Source organism: Sphaerodactylus townsendi, linkage group LG06 (genome assembly GCF_021028975.2).
Source record: "Sphaerodactylus townsendi isolate TG3544 linkage group LG06, MPM_Stown_v2.3, whole genome shotgun sequence".
Classification (NCBI taxonomy): Eukaryota; Metazoa; Chordata; class Lepidosauria; order Squamata; family Sphaerodactylidae; genus Sphaerodactylus; species Sphaerodactylus townsendi.
The window spans coordinates 115,706,836-115,726,268 of record NC_059430.1 but is presented as its reverse complement, the minus strand read 5'-3'; the positions used below and the strand labels follow the sequence as shown (position 1 = coordinate 115,726,268).

The 19,433-nt window shown below is 50.7% G+C and overlaps 1 protein-coding gene across 3 annotated transcripts in view; it reads left to right on the top strand.

The window, feature by feature from the left end:
• The window catches only part of APLP1 (amyloid beta precursor like protein 1), a 63,994-nt gene extending 53,875 nt beyond the window's left edge, over positions 1–10,119 (top strand). For all 3 annotated transcript variants that reach the window (XM_048499266.1, XM_048499265.1, XM_048499267.1), the window contains 2 exons: positions 4,059–4,202; positions 8,342–10,119. In XM_048499266.1, the coding sequence (XP_048355223.1) occupies positions 4,059–4,202; positions 8,342–8,440 (243 nt within the window). In that variant the 3' untranslated portion in view covers positions 8,441–10,119. The remainder of the gene's footprint in view (positions 1–4,058; positions 4,203–8,341) is intronic.
• The last annotated feature ends 9,314 nt before the right edge of the window (positions 10,120–19,433 follow it).

Below are 19,433 nucleotides of genomic sequence, written 5' to 3'. Positions count from 1 at the left end.
GAGGTGGGGTGCATCAGCCCATTAGAAAGAGGGAGGGGTGTGCAGAAAGGAAGGCAGGGGAAGGGTTTGGAAGTCAGCTCTACCTTCCCCTCCCGTAAGGGACTTTGGCCGGTTTGATTGCTTCCTACCTTCACAGCCGGAGGCTGTGTAAGATAGGGTGTGGCTGGAGAGACCCCCTTGGCACTGTGACTAGCCAGGGAGCGCCAGCAGAGAATGTGGGAACATGAAAATGATTTTGGCTTCATATAAACTATGCCACCAATGTGGCAGTGTAGGCTCAGATGGACGAAGGAAAAGGTTCTCAAGGAGAGGTTTGAAGAAAGTTTTGAAGGTTTAAAACTAAGATGGAGGCTGCCCAGCAGGTCCCATCGGGTATCCTGGGAGCACGCATCAGCTGTGTCCCATGCATATGGATGCTGTAATGGGCGAAGCCTTTCAAGGCATTTGGCACACATAATCAGAAGGAGAAAACTTTTAGTTGAAGCACAAGAGCATAGCTTGGAAGCTAATGGAAAAATCCCTATGAGGGAAAACTTTAGGGTCTCTTGAAAGGGGCAAGACATACAGAACATACATAGGCATACAGAGCACATATAAAGTAACAAGGGAGGATTACAACTCTGATTTGAGATCTTGCTCTCTCTGAGGTACTGACGATTTTACTGCCGCACTGGGAGCTTTGAGCTTAGGGCTTTGCACAGGCTAGAGAGGCTATGAGATTTGGTTTGAACCTTTACAGCTGGAGAGGGGCCAAGGGGCTTCTTCTTCCGCGAAGGACTTTTGGCTTAAGGCCATTGTGTGAGCATCTTCCCTTTCCATGCCTCATTGTCCTGTGGATTGGCTATGGGGCATTCTGAGGAGGGTTCAAAACGGCAGTCCTCTTCCGTCAGCATTTCTTTTCTGTTGCAATTCAGTGACTGTGGACTCTGCAGAGATTTTTGAAATCGCGTGCCATTCTGGGGCACTGGCGGAGGCATGGTGACTTTGGAAGTAGAAGGGGCTAGCAGAGCAGGAAGTATAGGCGAGAGGGGATGAGCAACGGAGATTTAGATTAGCTGAACTTAGATTAGACTCAAGTGAGAGCATAGAGGGCAGGGTGTTCAGGGTGAACTTGGCAGTTTCTGCGGGATGTTTGTCCATACTTGGATGTGGATGGCTCCCTGGTGCATGGGGTCGATGACCCCTGGGATGATGAACAACCCCTGTTCAGCGGCGAAGCTTTGGCAAGACCAGCCTAATGGTCTCCGGGTGGGGGATGGGATCACTATACTGAGCTGGAGCAGCCAAGATCTCATGGGGAGCCTGGGGAAGGGTTTGAGGTGCGGATCTTGGTTCCGGGCTGGGGAGATGCCCGGGCGCTGAGCCTCCAGCGGGCATTGGGAGCGCCGGCCCTAGACTTTCCTGGGTCTTCGCCGCCTCTGGGGAGAGACCTCCTCCGTCAGGGCTGTAGGCTCCCGCCGGCAGCCTACAATTCCTCCTGAAATGTCCTGGCTTGCCGCAATTGAAACACTTTCGTCTCGGGCTGCCTCATGGCAGCGGAGAGGGCTACACTAGAAGGCTGGCTTGATGGGCTTGCACCCGATATCCTGGCAAGCTTTGAGCATGTCGGCCAGCTCGGGTTCCTTCCTAGGCCTGTGATCGCCATGCACTCCAGCGAGGCGTTCTCCCTGGCAAGGCGCTTAAGGAGTTCAGCCCTGGGCCTCCCTCGTTGTCAACCTGCCTCTTGAGGGGCCTCCTGGAGCCTGTTCACAAACTTCGGCATAGGGCTCTTGGGGTTTTTGCCGGATGGTGGAGAAACTCTGGGTTGGCTGGCCGGCATTGGGGACTTTGATAAATGCCTTATAGTACACTCAGCGGCGACCGTATGGGTGGCCTCCGGCAGGACGATCTGATCGTTAGGGTTGGCGAAAGCATCGAAACCGTAGTGCTGAAGCTGAGCGTAGGGCTTCTCGCCCGAGTACGCGCTGCCCTAAGGCATTGCTGGCGGAACTTCGCTTCCCAGATCACAAATTGTGCAGGGCTCAGGAGCATCGCGGAACGTGGTCTTCCAGTCGTCGGAACCATTAGGTGACTCCTCGCTGACTGCCTCGGCATGCTTCTCACATAGGGGCTGGTGACTCCCGCCCCGCGACCGCTTTCGGAGCCCGTGAGGATATTATAGCTCAAGGGCGGTACTACAACCCGCCGTAACTATGCCATCCTCCCCACGGTATCTGTGAAGTGGACGGGCACAATGCAAGGGATATCGGCATCGTCTTCCGCCAGGGTTTCTTCTGCAGATCGTGGCTAATACTGCCTATGCAGAGTTTGAAAACCCGCCATTACGCGTGGCTGGACGGAGGTGTGCAGTGGCTTTGGAAAATGAAGGCGGAGCAGAGGGGCGGCTGGAGCCGCTGGTATTTGAATTGGGTGAAGGGAGCGAGGGGGGGCAAAGAGACAGGCCCAATTTAGTGGATAGAGAAAATTCGGGTTGAAATTGAAGGTGAAAGATCGAAGCGAGGGGGGGCTGCCTACAGCAAGGGAGCCATAGGTCTGCAGGCTGATGGCGACAAAACATTGTCTCCATCAGCCAGTAGCAGCGCCATCGTAGCCACAGGCTCTGTGCTAAGAGTCGCCCGGATGTTTTCCCAGTCCTTAAGATTCAATGTCCCCCCTCTGGGTACCATGGACACTGAGCTTCAATCTCCTCAACCAATTTGGCGCAGCTCCCTTCTCTTTACTGGGACCCTGCCGCATTTCGCTAACAGCTTTCAGTTCGGCTGAACGCATTTTGTCATAAGCCCTGCTTTTGCAAGCTCCTATACTTCACCGGTGTTCCGCCGGACGCAGAGAGTGTCCTAGGATCGCCAGGTCTCTGGATCGCCGATCCAGAGGACAGGCGATACCCGAAACGGTGGTCCCTGGATGCGCCGATCCAGCGGACTTCGATATCATGCCCTTCCCCAGGCGGCCGGTGAGCAGGGTGGAGGTTCGAGGATTCCCGTTTCGCACCAACTGCCAGTCACCCACGCGGTCAGCTGCAGAACGAGATCGAGACGCTGGAGATAACATCTGGTGGAGATCGCCAGCAGCTGGAGACCGGAGGAGTCCGTGTTCCTAGCGAAGTCTCCGTCTGCGGTTCCTGGCACCTTTTATTGTTATCCCATTGGGGCGCAGGAGGGAGGACCGGGGAGTTCGGAGAGCTGGAGGTCGGGAGATCATCATGTGATGCATGATCTCATCTGGCTACGTGCGGAGAGGAGCGTAAGCGTCTGAGCCTAATCCTCACCTGGGGGCGAGACCATTGTCCCTGCGCCCGGTGATTGAGCCAGACAGTTCATGACCCGTGACTCATGGGGGGATGAGGAGTGGGGGTGCGATGCGACCGGCAAGGCCGCGGGTCCGTTGGCGTCCCAACGTTCTACCACGGCGCTGCTGGGTCGGCAGTGCACTACTACAAAAATGGCTTCTTTAGAGGGTAGGTTTTATGGCACTGTGCCCCACTGAGGTCCCCATCCTCCCCAGGTTCCATCCCCAAATCTTCAGGAGTTTCTCCACCTGGATCTGCCCAACCTGTATCCAGGGAGGACCTGGCAACCGTAGGGCCTAGGTTGCTGGCTGAGGGATAGTCACAGCATACCTGTTCTAATTGAGAATGTTGTATGTAGTGGCCTGAAAGTGTGGAATGGGGAAGGGGGGAATAGGGCATCTTTGTCCAGCATTTGTTCACATGACCCAAGTGTATGACCAAACAGGGACTTGAACACGGCTCTCTTAGCCTCATAATCTCACAAACTTGCCTTCAATGTGGGAAACGCATTGTTCCGTCGCCTTTGGTGATTGCACCATCTCCTGCATGCTTGAAGCACTCGTGCTGTACAGCGTGAAGATTTGAAGGGAAGTGCCCCGAATGCAGAGAGGCTGTTCCCTCGTCCTGTGTGGGGCTGCCACTTCACAGACCTCTGCTGATTCTGTCGTAGGCACAAGGGGGCTGGAGGGTGGGGCAAGGGCAGGTCATGGGAAGAGGAACGGGACTGAGATGGTTACATTCAAAGCTCACCAGATCTTTTCCTTCACAGGAACCAGACACCTTGGTGACCATCAACAGGGGTGCCTTGATCGGCCTTCTAGTGGTGGCCGTGGCAGTTGCCATGGTGATCATCGTCAGTCTCCTGATGGTCCGCCGGAAGCCCTACGGGACCATCAGCCACGGCATTGTTGAGGTAAAGTTGGAAGGGACACGGTGTCAGATCTGACCCCCTCCCATCTCAAAGGCAAGATTGAGTGTCCGTTCCCCATCCCCCACCCCCACCAAGATCAGCAACTCGGGCCACAGTGAACCGCAAGCAAAGAGCAGAGTAGGTGCGCCACAGTCAAACCACGCACTGCGTGAAATGGTAAAAACACCCACTGCTTTCCTCAGCCTGACAGGAAAGGATGCTGTGACCCCAGGTAGTGTTTCATAGGTGTCAAACTAGCGCCCCTCCAGATGTTATGGACGACAGTTTCCATCATCCCCTGCCAGCATGATGCTGGCAGGGGATGATGGGAACTGTAGTCCATAACATCTGGAGCGCCGTGAGTTTGACACCACTGTGTTAGATTTAGTTTAGAATTATGGATCTGCCCAGTAGTGTGTGTGAGTGCAGTCTATAGAAACTTCCCAAGAGATAAATGTAAAAGAAGAAGAAGAAGAGTTTGGATTTATATCCCCCCTTTCTCTCCTGCAGGAGACTCAAAGGGGCTTACAATCTCCTTGCCCTTCCCCCCTCACAACAAACACCCTGTGAGGTAGGTGGGGCTGAGAGAGCTCTGAGAAGCTGTGACTAGCCCAAGGTCACCCAGCTGGTGTGTGTGGGAGTGCACAGGCTAATCTGAATTCCCCAGATAAGCCTCCACAGCTCAGGAGGCAGAGCAGGGACTCAAACCCAGTTCCTCCAGGTTAGATACACGAGCTCTTAACCTCCTACTTACATTTATTCAAGCATCTCCAGTTCACAGCTTAGTTCCAGGAAAAAGGTAGATAGAAAGAAACCCTAATCTAAGGATTACTTTTCCTACGACAAGTGGGCACTCTACGGCGCCATCACATGTGTGCAAGTGAGAGAGTGCTACAGTGGGAAAGCCCCACTGAGGCAGGCTGCCATTGACCATGCACTCAAGTCAAAGGCTAGGACAGAAGTGAGACCAGCATGGGGAAGAAAGGAAGTTAGTGGGCGGTCTCCTGGCCCAGACACGGAGGGCAAACAAGAGAGGCAACAACTCAGTTAGTGTGAGATACACAGCACCCCCTGGTGTCCAGGCATGCAGAAGTCGCTTATTCCAACAGGCAAACTCTATGCTGGGGATAATTAGGAAAGGAGTTGATAATAAAACTGCAAGGATTGTCATGCCCTTATATAAAGCCGTGGTGCGACCGCACTTGGAGTACTGTGTTCAGTTCTGGTCGCCACATCTCAAAAAGGATATCGAGGAGATAGAAAAAGTGCAGAGAAGGGCAACGAGGATGACTGAAGGATTGGAGCACCTTCCTTATGAGGAGAGGCTGCAGCGTTTGGGACTCTTTAGTTTGGAGAGGAGACGTCTGAGGGGGGATATGGTTGAAGTCTGTAAAATTATGCATGGGGTAGCAGTGGCGTAGCTAGGGGAAATGGAGCCCGGGACAAAATCCGAGTTTTGCAACCCCCCCCCCCCCCGCATATGGACAGCGTCCCTCCCCCACCACAACCAAACAACATTTTTTGCACCAGGTCATCTCAAAGTCACCATCACATTATAGAACATGCCCCAACACACAAATCTGAACACATCCAGGGCTCCCTAGTTTAAACAACATTGAAAGTGATGCTATTTTTAAAGGGAGGGAATCCACCCTGAAACAGCATCACTTTTAATGTTGTTTAAACTAGAGAGCCCAGATTCTCCTTTTAAATCCACCTTAAAGAGAGACTCTGGGCTCTCTAGTTTAAACAACATTGAAAGTGATGCTGTTTCAGGGTAGATTTCCCACCCATCCACCCCAAACAGCATCATTGTCAATGTTGGTTGTTGTGGGTTTTCTGGGCTGCGTGGCTGTGGTCTGGTAGGTCTTGTTCCTAATGTTTCACCTGCATCTGTGGCTGGTATCTTCAGAGGTGTATCACAGAGAGAAGTCTGTTATACACTGTGTCCAGACTTCTCTTATAACAGACTTCTCTCTGTGATACACCTCTGAAGATGCCAGCCACAGATGAAGGTGAAACGTTAGGAACAAGATCTACCAGACCATGGCCACACAGCCTGTAAAACCCACAACAAGCAGTTGAATCTGGTTGTGAAAGCCTTCAACAGTACTTCCAATGTTTTTTTTAATCTAGGGTGCCCAGATTCTCCCTTTAAATCCACTCCAAAGGGGGTGGATTTAAGGAGAGAACCTGGGGGAAATTTGAGGGTGCCTGTCAGGAGAGCAATGTTTAAGCCAGGGGTCGGGAACCTGCGGCTCGCGAGCCGCAAACGGCTCTTTAGAGCCTGTGGTGCGGCTCCACGCCCCTTCCTGGGCAGCGTGGGATTCCGCCCCCTTCCCCCGCGCAGAGACTGCCGCCGTCCCGACGGGGGGGAGAGAAGAAAGCGGCCTCCCCGCCGCCGCCGCCGCCGCCCCCCGAGAAGAAAGCGGCCTCCGCGCCGCCGCCACCCCCCCCCAGAGAAGAAAGCGGCCTCCGCGCCACCGCCCCCCCCAAGAGAAAAAAGCGGCCTCCGTGCTGCCGCCCCCAGGGGAGAGAGAAGAAAGCGGCCTCCGGCGCTGCCACCACCCCAGGGGGGAAGAGAAAAAAGCGGCCTGCGCGCCGCCCCCCCCCCCAGGGGGGAAGAGAAGAAAGTGGCCTCCGAGCCACCGCCGCCCCCCCCAAAGAGAAAAAAGCCAGCACCAGCCGTTCGCCCAAAAATCCCCGAAACAGCTCAGCCCTGGAGTTGGCAACGCAGGGGATTTTTTGACAGGTCGAAGAAGGGAGGGGGAAGGAGCCGCAACAGCGGTGAAAGTGAAACCAGCCGAGTCGAAACAACAGCCTCCGCTGCCTCCCCCCCCAGAGAAAAAAGCGGCCTCCGCGCCTCCGTCCGCCCCCCCACAGAGGGGGGGGGAGAGAAGGAAGTGGAATCCCCCCCCCCAGGGTGCGGCTCCATGAATTTTCTTTTCCGGGGAAAATGGGCCCAAATGGCTCTTTGAGTCTAAAAGGTTCCCGACCCCTGGTTTAAGCTAACAGTACCAAAATTTTAGGCTATCTTTAGGAGACTATCCTGATTATACCACCCAGGTTTAGTGAAGTTTGGTTCAGGGGGTCCAAAGTTATGGACCTTCAAAAGGGTAGCCCCATCTACCATTAGCTCCCATTGGAAACAATGGGGGATGGAGCACCCCTTTTGGGGGTCCATAACTTTGGACCCCCTGAACCAAACTTCACCAAACTTGGCTGGTATCATCAGGAGAGTCACCTGACAATCGGCCGAAATTTTGGTGGCACTAGCCTAAAAACTGCGCCCCCTGCAGGCCAAAATCGAAAAATACAGTAAAAAAATACAGAAAGCCACAAATGAACCTGCAATTTTTGCGCCCACCACAAAGTGGCGCCCGGGGCACTTGTCCCCGGATGTCCCCATGGTAGCTACGCCTGTGTGGGGTAGAAAATGTTGACAGAGAGAAATTTTTCTCTCTTTCTCACAATGCTAGAACCAGGGGGCATACACTGAAAATGCTGGGGGGAAGAATTAGGACTAATAAAAGGAAACACTTCTTCACGCAATGTGTGATTGGTGTTTGGAATATGCTGCCACAGGAGGTGGTGATGGCCACTAACCTGGATAGCTTTAAAAAGGGTTTGGACAGATTTATGGAGGAGAAGTCGATCTATGGCTACCAATCTTGATCCGCCTTGATCTCAGATTGCAAATGCCTTAGCAGACCCGGTGCTCAGGAGCAGCAGCAGCAGAAGGCCATTGCTTTCACCTCCTGCATGTGAGCTCCCAAAGGCACCTGGTGGGCCACTGCGAGTAGCAGAGTGCTGGACTGGATGGACTCTGGTCTGATCCAGCAGGCTAGTTCTTCTGTTCTTATGTTCTAACAGGTAGGGCTAACAAGCCCACCCTGAAGTCAGCCAATCTTGTGCATCACTGTTTTCACAAAGAAATATGTGCTTCCCTGGGGAGGGCAGAAGCTGGCCTGCAGGGAGGTGGGGGCAGCTCCGAGACACCACCTCCCCTGAGCCCCGCTCCCGAGCAGATGTTGTCCCCAGGCACCATTCCTCCCCTCCATATGCCTCTGGGTCCTGGTGCTGCGTTTGTGTCGTTGTTTTTAACTCCCCTTCTCTTTCTTCCCCCCCCCCCCCCCCCGCAGGTGGATCCTATGGTTAGCCCCGAGGAGCGGCAGCTGAACAAGATGCAGAACCACGGCTACGAGAATCCCACCTACAAATTCTTTGAGGAGATGAACTGAGTTCCTCGGTGCTACGGGTGGGGGCGGGGAATGTGGTGTCACTGGGGAAGTGGGTGTTACCATGGGGGTGGGAGGGGGTGGAATCTACAGGGGGAGAGGGGTAGGTTCGCCACGCACCGTCCAGTTCTTCCCACCGACCTTTTCTTCCTCTGCCCTGGCTGAGCCTTGCCTTCTCCCCCTTTGCAAGTTCCTTTTGTCCAGTGGGGGGGGATTCAAATAATTCAACAACTGGTTGTTTACAAGGCACCGTTTTAACAACCGGTTCAGCCGAACCGGCCGAATCCCACCACTGCTTTTGTCCCTCCCTCCATTTGCCGTATTCCTCTCTCCACCTCTCTCTCTCTGGGCTTCACGGCTCCCACTGCTAGCCTCCCTTCCCCCCACATCCTCCAATTTCACAATCCCTTCCGCCCCCTCCCCCCCCAGTCCCGGTACTGCTGGTCTCGGGGTACGTTTCGAGGTACGTCGGCTCGTCCGGCTATCTCCGCAAAGCGCCCGTACCCCTCGTCGAATCTGCAGCACCCTCATGCAAAATTCTGAGGGGCGCACGGAGGACTACACCCTGCTCCCTAACAGCTCGTGTGCGCACACGCCGCCAGCCAGTGCTCAGTTGCTTGGGACTGTCACACGAGCGTTTCCCTAACCTTACACAGGGCGGACTGTAGCTTTGACCCTTGAAGTCCACCGCCTCCACATCATGCGCACGGGTAGCGCCGTATCCCACCAAGCCCCCTACCCATTCTATCAGCTGCACTCATTTGTAACTTTTCTTTTGGTAGCTTGTGCGCAAGATAAGTGCACCGTGCACACTCAGACCTTTGCTAACCTCACCAGGCTCCCGTGTCAGAACCCACGTCTGCCTACTCTTGCTTGCTCCCCTCCCCTCCTGTCCCCCACCCCCTCCGTCCCCTGGCCTTATATTATGCTTCCTTTTTCAACTCCTCACTAGTTGCACTTAATTTATTGGAAAGCCAGCTGTGACGGAGATCGCAGCAGGTGAGCCCCTCCACGTCCCTTCTTCCAGGGAACTTCCGTCAGCACCTTTCTTGACTAGTTAGGGGAGGGGAGAAGAGAAGGCTCCTGCTCTCCCTCCCCCTCGCTTCCACTCCTTAACAATGTAAGGGAGGCAGGTAAAAGTTGCTGAAAACAGACAAGAGGGCTGGCCGTTGTCCATTCTGGCAGTTCGTTGACTTGGCAGTAAGGTCAGCAGATGTCACAGCAGCGGAGGGTCCGTTATCAGGCCGATTTCCCCCTCTGCAAGCGGGGCGTTTTCCTGATGGCGGAACATCGCCAATCGCCACAAGGTGCCGCAGTATGGCATTGATCGTCACCTTCCTAAGATCTGTAGGAACGAGCCATCTTGGCACTGTGGAAAAGGGAGGACAGCGTGGTTGTTGGGGCCGGATTACCTTGTAACAGCATCCACCCCCACCAGACTTTTATCCGTCGCTAGAGGCTGGGCGATGCTCTTGATTTCTCCGGCTTTTATAGGGTTGCTTTTGGTGGCTTCTTAAGGAAATACACTACACTGGTTGACTTACACTAACGGGATTTAGGGGGTAGAGAATTTGCAACAATTGCTAGGGGGCTTATTTTTGGTTTTGTCCACTCGTTTCCCAAGATCTAATCCACCCTGGAGAGCCAGGGGGGTGGGGGCGAACTACCTACCGTGTTTTCCCGAAAATAAAACCGGGTCTTATATTAATTTTTGCTCCAAAAGATGCATTAGGGTTTATTTTCAGGGGATGTCTTATTTTTATCCGTGATTTTGCGCCCCTAGATCAGCTGCGCCAGGGAATCTGTAACTAGGGCTTATTTTTGGAGTAGGGTTTATATTTCAAGCATCCTCCAAAAATCCAGAAAGATCATGCTAGGTCTTATTTTCGGGGGAACAGGGTATGAAAGACAGCCCAAGTCCGACCCACCAATAGGGTTATTGCCCTTCTACCAGCTGCGCAACGGGAGGCAGGTTTTCACACGTTCTACTTTCCCCCGCTGCAGCATGAAACTAGACACTTGGAGACCCTCCTGCCTCAGAGACCCTAAAGAAACTGGTCTGTGGAATCTGGACACACACACACACACACACACACACACACACACAGGAGGCAGACTGGCCGCCTGAAAAAAAAACCACACACACACCCCTAGTTCCTAGCCAGATTTGGATTCAGGAAGAAAGATAGATTGTAAGGCTTTGGGCCCTGAAACACTCTCTGCTCTGTTATTTCATTCGTTGCCAATTCACTCCCTGCCTCCCCTTGCCCCCCACCCCCCGTTTCTGTTTCGTTCTTGTTCCTTTCTGGGTTTTCTTCGAAGAAAGCTGACACTCTCGAAATCAAGATGCAAATATGTCAAACCAGGAAATGGATTTCAATTGCCAGCCCTCCCACCAAACTAATAAAATATTGTCACTTCTCTAACCCCAGTGCTGGACCTGGTCTCTTCTGTGTGTGGCGGTCGGGGAACAGGGGGAAAGACAGGGTAACGAGCCCGAAAGCTTGCAAAGAGGAAGCAAGCGGAGAAACTTTGGGAGGAGAAAAACTTCGTTCACACAACCGTTTTTCTTAAGTGCTGGCACCTGTGGTGCTGTAGATGCATTCATCGCGGGAAACCCCCATTCAGGTGATGATTTATATCTTTGGAAGAGTTAAGAATATCACAAGAGCCCTGCCGGATAAACCCAGGGGTCCATCTAGTCTAGCATCCTGTGTCACACAAGGGCCAACCAGTTCCTTAGGGGTGCCAAGAAACAGGGCATAAGAGACCAAGGCCTTCCCCTGATGTCGCCTCCTGGCACTAGCATGCAGGAGTTTACTACCTCTAAATGTGGCTGTTCCCTTCAGCCACCATGGCTAGCAGCCAGTGACAGAACTCTCCTGCACGGATCTGTCTAATGACAAGACCAAGCAGCAGGGAAGGATGTTTTCTTAATTGTTTACTGCAGCACTTAAAGGCAGTTCACGCACTTAGCAAGGCGTTAATGGGTTTACTCAGGGAGAATTCACTGACTAGCGCCTGTTGCCCGGGATCAGATGTTAACCACAAGCTACGCTTCTTAGCTTCTGAGGACAGAGGTATGGAGACAAAATGGTAACCTGGTGTCCAGCTCAAGTTGGAGGAAGCAGAGGACTTCACAGTCCAGAGGTTTGCAAGGATCGGTGAGGGAAAGGGGGAGAACGCCGACACTGAAGAAACAGCATCCAGGCCAAAACAAATCAGTTCTGAAGTACATGCTCTCTCCTCTGATCCAGCAGAGGGAAGCGGTGATGCGTGAAGCTGGTATGTGGGGTTGTAAGATGTATCCCTATACCAGGGGTAGGGAACCTTTAACACTCAAAGAGCCATTTGGACCCGTTTTCCACAAGAAAAGAAAACACTTGGAGCCGCAAATAATTTTTGACATTTAAAATAAAGATAACACTATATATATAGGGTTTTTTTTACCTTTTACTTCGCTCATTCTGAGAAGCGCATGGATGCGCCCGCCCTGCTGCCTGCAGGGCGGGCAAGGATGAAGCCGGCGGCTCGGCCTCGCCGGCCACTGGGAAAGCGCCCACCCCGCTCCAACGGGGCGGGCGAGAGGGGAAGCCCACGGCGCGGCCCAGCCGACCGTGGGCAGTTGGTGCGCCCGCCCTGCTGCCTGCAGGGCGGGCAAGGATGGGCCGGCGGCTTGGCATGTGGAGCCACAGTGCAAGGGCAGAAGAGCTGCATGTGGCTCTCAAGCCACAGGTTCCCTACCCCTGCCCTATACCAAGCGGTGACTTCACGAGGCCCAAGAAACTCTCACAAGGAAACCAAAATGTCTGCTTAGAGGTCTACTTTCTCCAGGTTGTGTCTGAGGAAAGTTTTCTTTTCTCATATTCAAGTTACTTCCCCTACAGTATATACAGAAAGTTGTGTCTCCAAGCCTTGGGAAGGGGGGCTATTACTTTGTCACACTATATTTCTTTTTGTGCGCCTGTTGTGAGGGAGAGGGATGGCCGTGTTTGCCACGGCAGCAAAACTGAATAGAAGTCTTGGGGAACCCTGAAGACTACGAACATAATTTTGACCTTTTGTGAGTCAGCGGCTCATGCTTCAGTTGGATGTTCGAATCAAGGTTGTTGGCCTGCAAGGTGCCATTACCCTTTTGTTTCATTTTAATATGGAATTACCATCATGCCATTCTATCACCCAGACAGGGCTTTTACTCTGCTGCCTTGTTAACTCAAGAGAGCTTGAGGGACTCCTAAATCTTGGAGGGCTGCTGTAAGTAAGAGTGACATTCACAGCACACACACACAAACCAACTGCCAAGAAGTAGAAGCCAAAACTAACCAGGCTTTGGCATGTGGTAATGATGTTTAGAAGTAAGGTTGCCAGCCTCCAGGTTGTGACTGGAGATCTTCTGCTATTACATCTGATCTCCAGGTGACAGAGATTAGTTCTGACGGGTCTGCAACCTGCGGGTCTCCAGATGTTCATGGACTACAAATCCCATCAGCCCCTGCCAGCATGGCCAATTGGCCTACAGCATGGGTAATTGGCCTACGGGGGTCTGCAACCTGCGGCGCTCCAGATGTTCATGGACTACAAATCCCATCAGCCCCAGCCAGCATGGGTAATTGGCCTACAGCATGGCCTGCCAGCATGGGTAATTGGCCATTACCCACCAGGAGCAGCAGTGGCGTAGGAGGTTAAGAGCTCGTGTATCTAATCTGGAGGAACCGGGGTTGATTCCCCGCTCTGCCGCCTGAGCTGTGGAGGCTGATCTGGGGAATTCAGATTAGCCTGTACACTCCCACACATGCCAGCTGGGTGGCCTTGGGCTAGTCACAGCTTCTCGGAGCTCTCTCAGCCCCACCCACCTCACAGGGTGTTTGTTGTGAGGGGGGAAGGGCAAGGAGATTGCAAGCCCCTTTGAGTCCCCTACAGGAGAGAAAGGTGGGATATAAATCCAAAACTCTTCTTCTCTGCTGGGGCACGCGGGAGAACTGGAAACACAACTGCGCAAGAAATCTTGACCCGATATGCTTCCTCTTTGCAGCGCACCAAGAGAGGAGGCATGTCGGGACAAAAAATCTTGTCTTGACACTGTTCATCTTTGCCACACATCGAGGCTTCCTCTTGCCCAGTGCATGCTTCTCGTTTTTCACGGGGAACGCAAGAGCACTTCTGGCATGACCTTTCACGGGTAATCAGCCCTAGAGGAAATGGCCCCTTTGGAAGATGCAGACTATGGCATTATACTGCATTGAAGTTGCTCCCCAAACCCACCCTCCTCAGCCTCCATCAGTATTTCCCAACCTGGACTTAGCAACACTACGTAAAAGATCTCCTAATGTTCATAAACTAGGGTGTGATGCAAATAACAAGGAGTCTCTCAGAACTATTGGCAAACCTACTGTTCAGTCCAAAACAAAATGGTTCTGAACAGGTTTTTTTTTCTCCAAATACAGCTGGATGGAGTCTCCTATTAGGTTGGGCCTGTGGGCACTTTTGGAGGCTTGAGAACACCGAGAGATTGCCACCACAAAATGGCCTCCAGAGGCAGCAATCAAAAACGTGCAGAGGTTTTGTAAGCCATGCATCCTCTTAGGGTGGAGCAGCCTTTTCCAAATAGGTGCTCTCCGATGACACACAGGCGATGGATCCCTCTTGGTTTCTTTGGAAGTGTCTCCTGCCTCAACAAAGAACAGGAAAGCTAGCGTTGGTTCTTTGCTTTGTGAGAGAAGAGAGGCAGCGGAAGACATACAGGCACTGCTGTGGGTAATCACTGAACTGGGATTAGGGGTATTTTTATTCTGATTGACAAAGAGGGAAAGAACATTGGGGGAGCTGTAATAATTCATATTTAGGTCCCTTGTGGCTATACTTGTGGCTAGCTCACCGATTCTATGCACTGAATGAATTTGGATGTAAACCAATGGGTTTTTGTAGTAAGTATTCATGCCAAAGGCACAGATCTCTGGGCTTTAAAAGGGGAGAACAGTGAGGGGTCAATAACATTTTTTAAATTAAATGTCACCACCAACAGCAGCAGTGGCGTAGGAGGTTAAGAGCTTGTGTATCTAATCTGGGGGAACCGGGTTTGATTTTCCACTCTGCTGCCTGAGCTGTGGAGGCTTATCTGGGGAATTCAGATTGGCCTGTGCACTCCCACACATGCCAGCTGGGTGACCTTGGGCTAGTCACAGCTTCTCGGAGCTCTCTCAGCCCCACCCACCTCACAGGGTGTTTGTTGTGAGGGGGGAGGGCAAGGAGATTGTAAGCCCCTTTGAGTCTCCTGCAGGAGAGAAAGGGGGGATATAAATCCAAATTCTTCTTCTCTTCTCAAACATAAAAGGTGGTTCCCAGGGCAGCTAAAAAAATATAAAGCCCATGAAAAGTCACACACAGTCCACAGTCACCAAAGAAATGAGTTCAAAAGAGAGTGTTGGTGGTGACATTTAATTGAAAAAATATCCATGACTGGACCAACTTCACAATCTTGTGACTAAAAAACTATATATATTGAGAGGGTCTGCTATCAGAGACAGCAGACCCTCTCAATTGCTTCCTATGTGCAATTGCCAGTGCGTGCAAAGGAATCTACAGGTGAATTTTCAGGATGTGTGCATACAGCCTCAGTACACACTACGTGGCTTCATACGTGTGCTTTAAGTGCCAAGTCACTTTCAACTCGTGGGCCGATTACGCACAAGCTGTTTGCTGCGTGGTGGAAGCAAATGTCCATTGCAGCAAGATTTCTTGTACAGAAGCATTTCCTCTAGCCCCACTCTCACTTTCCACTCTCTCTGTGGCAAGTAAATCCACTTATAGCACAATTTTCATTCACTGCCAGAGCGGGACAGGTTTGCCTGGACCTCTTCCCTCCGCCTGCAGCCAACCTGCCTAGTCTTGCCCCCCACCCCCACCCCACTCCTTTTCACTACTTCGCAGGCTTCCCCCTTGCCCTCCTCCTCCTGGCTTTGCAGTTTGCACACTCCCCGTCTCACTTCTCACCACAAAAGACAATCAGTGCTCAGGCAAAGTGTACAGATGCCATATTCAAGACTTTTCACCTTTTAACCTTTTTTATGTCGATATATCGATCCAGATCGATCTATTGGTAAGATTAACGATAAAAATGAAAGATTATATTTAAAATTAAAGAACTCATGCATGATAGAGAAACATTGCCCCCCCCCCAACACAAGCAAAATGCCAGCTGATGGGTAATGCTTGCCCCACGGCAAATAGGGCAGTGGGTAATCATGTCTAACATCCCTTCTCATTATGTGACCAAAGAACAACAGCCTCAGTTTAGTCATTTTGGTTTCTCAGGACAATTCAGGCTTGATTTGCTCTAGAACCCACTTATTTGTGTGGGGGGAGGGGGTTGGAAGTCCAACGTATCCACAACGTTCTCTTCCAATACCACATTTCAAAGGAATTGGCTTCCTTCCTGTCGCTTTCTTTGTTGTCTAGCTCAAGGTCTGCAACCTGTGGCTCTCCAGATATTCAAGGACTACAATTCCCATCAGCCCCTGCCAGCATGGCCAATTGTAGGGGCTGATGGGAATTGTAGTCCATGAACATCTGGAGAGCCACAGGTTGCAGACCCCGGGCTCAGCCTAGCTTAAACAATGGAATAGGGAATAAGGGGATACAGTGGCATGAACTAACTTGATTTTTGTAACCAGCAACATCCTCACAGTTAAAAAGCTTTCCTAGCTCCTCCCCAGTCTCAATCTCCTTCAGATTTGTTGGTGACTGTGGTTCCTTGGCTTCATGTGAGCATGCACCAAAATTGTACATTTATAGAAAACCTGACTGTGATCTCCATTACCCGACGTGGAGACAGCTAAGGCTGTCAACTGGTCCCAGAAAAGCCTGTCTTGGCCCTCCAATAGGAGTCTAATGAACAGAAATAGGCAGTTGACCTTTTTTATTTATTTATACCCCACCTTTCTCTACTGTAAGGAGACTCAAGGTGGCTTACAAGCTCCCTTCCCTTCCTCTCCCCGCAAAAAACACCTTGTGAGGTAGGTGGGGCTGAGTTCCAAAGAACTGTGACTAGCCCAAGGTCACCCAGCAGGAATGTAGGGGTGCAGAAAAACACCTGGTTCACCAGATAAGCCTCTGCCACTCAGGTGGAGGAGTGGGGAATCAAACCTGGTTCTCCAGATTAGAATCCACCTGCTCTTAACCACTGCACCATGCTGGCTTTTAGTGGTATGGAAGTGAGTAAGGTCACATGATAATTGCTGTAGATCAAACTGATATTAAAGAGCCTGCTAGAAGGATCAGTCAAAATGTTAGCAGGCCCTGTGACCTTTGGGAACACTGCAGGTAACACTGCTTCCATTAGTGGGCTCCTGGTAGGTCGAAATGTCTGGAAAAGGCTAGTTAATAAAAGACTTACCCATTTATGATCTGGCACTCCTTGGAACTAGGGAGGTCACCCAGCTAACAAAGGGCACTGCCTGCTTTCTCCTCCCTATGTGTTAATATGCTTTAAATAACTGAGTAAGGAGCATATGTCCAACAGGTGTAGCATCCCACTTCCTGGAAATACAGAGATGGGAAAGGTTTCTCTGCTAAGTCCAACACTTCAGGCATTTTTTAAGGAACAAGAAGAGGTCTTTATCTCCCCCTCACCCCAAGCTGGGAGTCCTCCTACTAGCTAACAAGCAAGGAAGCAAAAGGGCCAAATGGATAGGGGGGGAAATCTGGAATTATCAGAGGATGCAGTTAAGGAGTGTCTGCAGGAATGGCCCCCTTAACAGCATTTCCATGGGAGCAAATTGGCCAGGGAGCATCTTGGTTTTGCTCCAGGCCATGAAAAGCTTCACTGATTTCTGCCCATCCGTCTTCTGCTAAAAGCAGAAGGGCAGCAAAGCTGGGCTATTATTATTTTCTGATTAGATGATAATTCCACTCCCCTCTTCTCTTAAACGTTGGCGCAGATCCAGGGATTTTAACTCCCATCTCCCTTGAGGGTAATCACCGAAACCATTGTGGGAATGCAAGCCAGTACAACCCAGCTAAAAACGCACACAAGCCTCGCACCGGCATCGTCTGGAGCAGACGCCGGCAAAGCTTTTACTTTTCAAGAGTCAAGTGGCGTCAAAACACAGAGCGGAAAAAATCGACAGCGCCGGGAGGAGAGAAAAGCTATTTGCATAACCGAAAACATACAGCTTAAATGACTGCTAATTGACGCGTGGATCCGTCCATTAAGTTTCCACAGCCCAAATGTGGGTGGCTGCAAGTCACTTATGGGGAAGTGGTGCACGTGAGGCCTCACAATAATGTTTTGAGGGAAAGTTATAGGATCCGTGTATAAGTATATGGCAGAGGATAAAGAATTTGTGTTAAGAACGATGAAGCAAAAATGGGAGAAAGAAAATTTCTTGGAAGTAGAAAAATAGAAAGAATTATGGATAGCGTGATGAAGATAAAGATTGAAAAATATGTGGAATTAGAACGAAAGGTGATACTCAAATGGTATAGAACCCCAATACTGCTAGCCTATATGATTAAGGGATTAAGCCCAAAATGTTGGCACTGTGGAGAACAGAGAGCATATTATATTCATATGTGGATAGAATGTAAAGGGGTAAAAAAGTTTTGGGAAAACATTTTGAAAACATGTAAACAATGATTTATTAATAGTGGGGATAATAGATGATACAAGAGTAAACAGAACTTTGGAACCAATGTATAAAATGATGATCAGAGCAGCACATGCAGTGTTAGCGTTGGGCTGGAACGATAACAAGAAATGGACAGTCTCAAAATGGTTAGACTATATTTGGGAACAAATACAGCTACAAATTTTTGAGAGGCTGGCAAAAAATACACTATGGCAAGAGAAATTAGAAGATATTATGAAATTATGGACATTGTATGAGAAATGGATGGAAGAAGCCGGATTTAACGAAGAACTATGGAACAAGAGAATAAGAATGAACCCTCTGCTGCTTGCTTGAATAACCAATGAAAAGAAGGGGGGGAGAGGGGAGAAAAAGGAAAAATGTATAGTTTGAATAAACATATTGAATGTAACAAATAGAACAATATTCTATACAATAAAAAATTATTTAAAAAATAATGTTTTGCAGAGGATCTCTCTGCACAATTGATTTTGCGCACTGGCAAGTGTACTGGGCAACTGTTCCCTTTCTATAAAGCATCTCTTAAGAAGAGATCTCTTCACAATCTTTGTCACCGTTGCCTTCCCAACCTGGTGACTCATGCACGCCTCAACTTACAGTCTTCCTTTTACTTTTCAAAAGCCGTAGATTGTAGATCCTGTTGCAGAGTTAGGATCTAGCCAGGAAAAGCAGCCTGCCCTATGCTCCTATCCCAGTTCGCTCTGCCCAAATCAGCAGGTGGGCCATTTCTAGTGAAGAACGCGCTCACCTGCTGCTGATAACCACAGTTAAAGCTACAGTCAACAATGGCCTGGATGGGAAAATTGGCACTCCCAAAGCAGCCCCTGACCAGCACATGATTATTTCAGACTATAAATATTTCCATCGGCCGGGCTTTAATCTGTTGCCTGAAACAAACCAGCTCCTAGATTTCCCGAAATGTTTGAAATGGCTCGTCTTCTTCTGTCTTGATTTAATCCCTAGAATGGAATTGGGTTTGCCCCGCCCTCCCCTTAATGTGTTTTGTAGATTGCAGCAATAGATTATGGGATAGCCTGGAAATATAAAACAGGGTCATCTTTCAGAATTAAGCTGCTGCATTGATTGTCATCGGAATTAGGTTGCAATCCGGGCAGAGAGCTGCCCAGTTAATATCTGTGTGCCATTTGTGGCATCGGCCAGCGTGTTTTAAACTCTTCCATTTGGCTGGCAGCCTTCCAATGTACCTCTTCCATTTTCTCTCCTGTGTCGTGGGGCTTTTGCTGAACTCCTGCAGGGGAAATTCTTGCTCACAGTTAACCATCTGGATCTCACTAAGCCGGAGCAATCTTGGCTCTGATCTATCAACCTGTTCCTGGGTGGGGCATTGC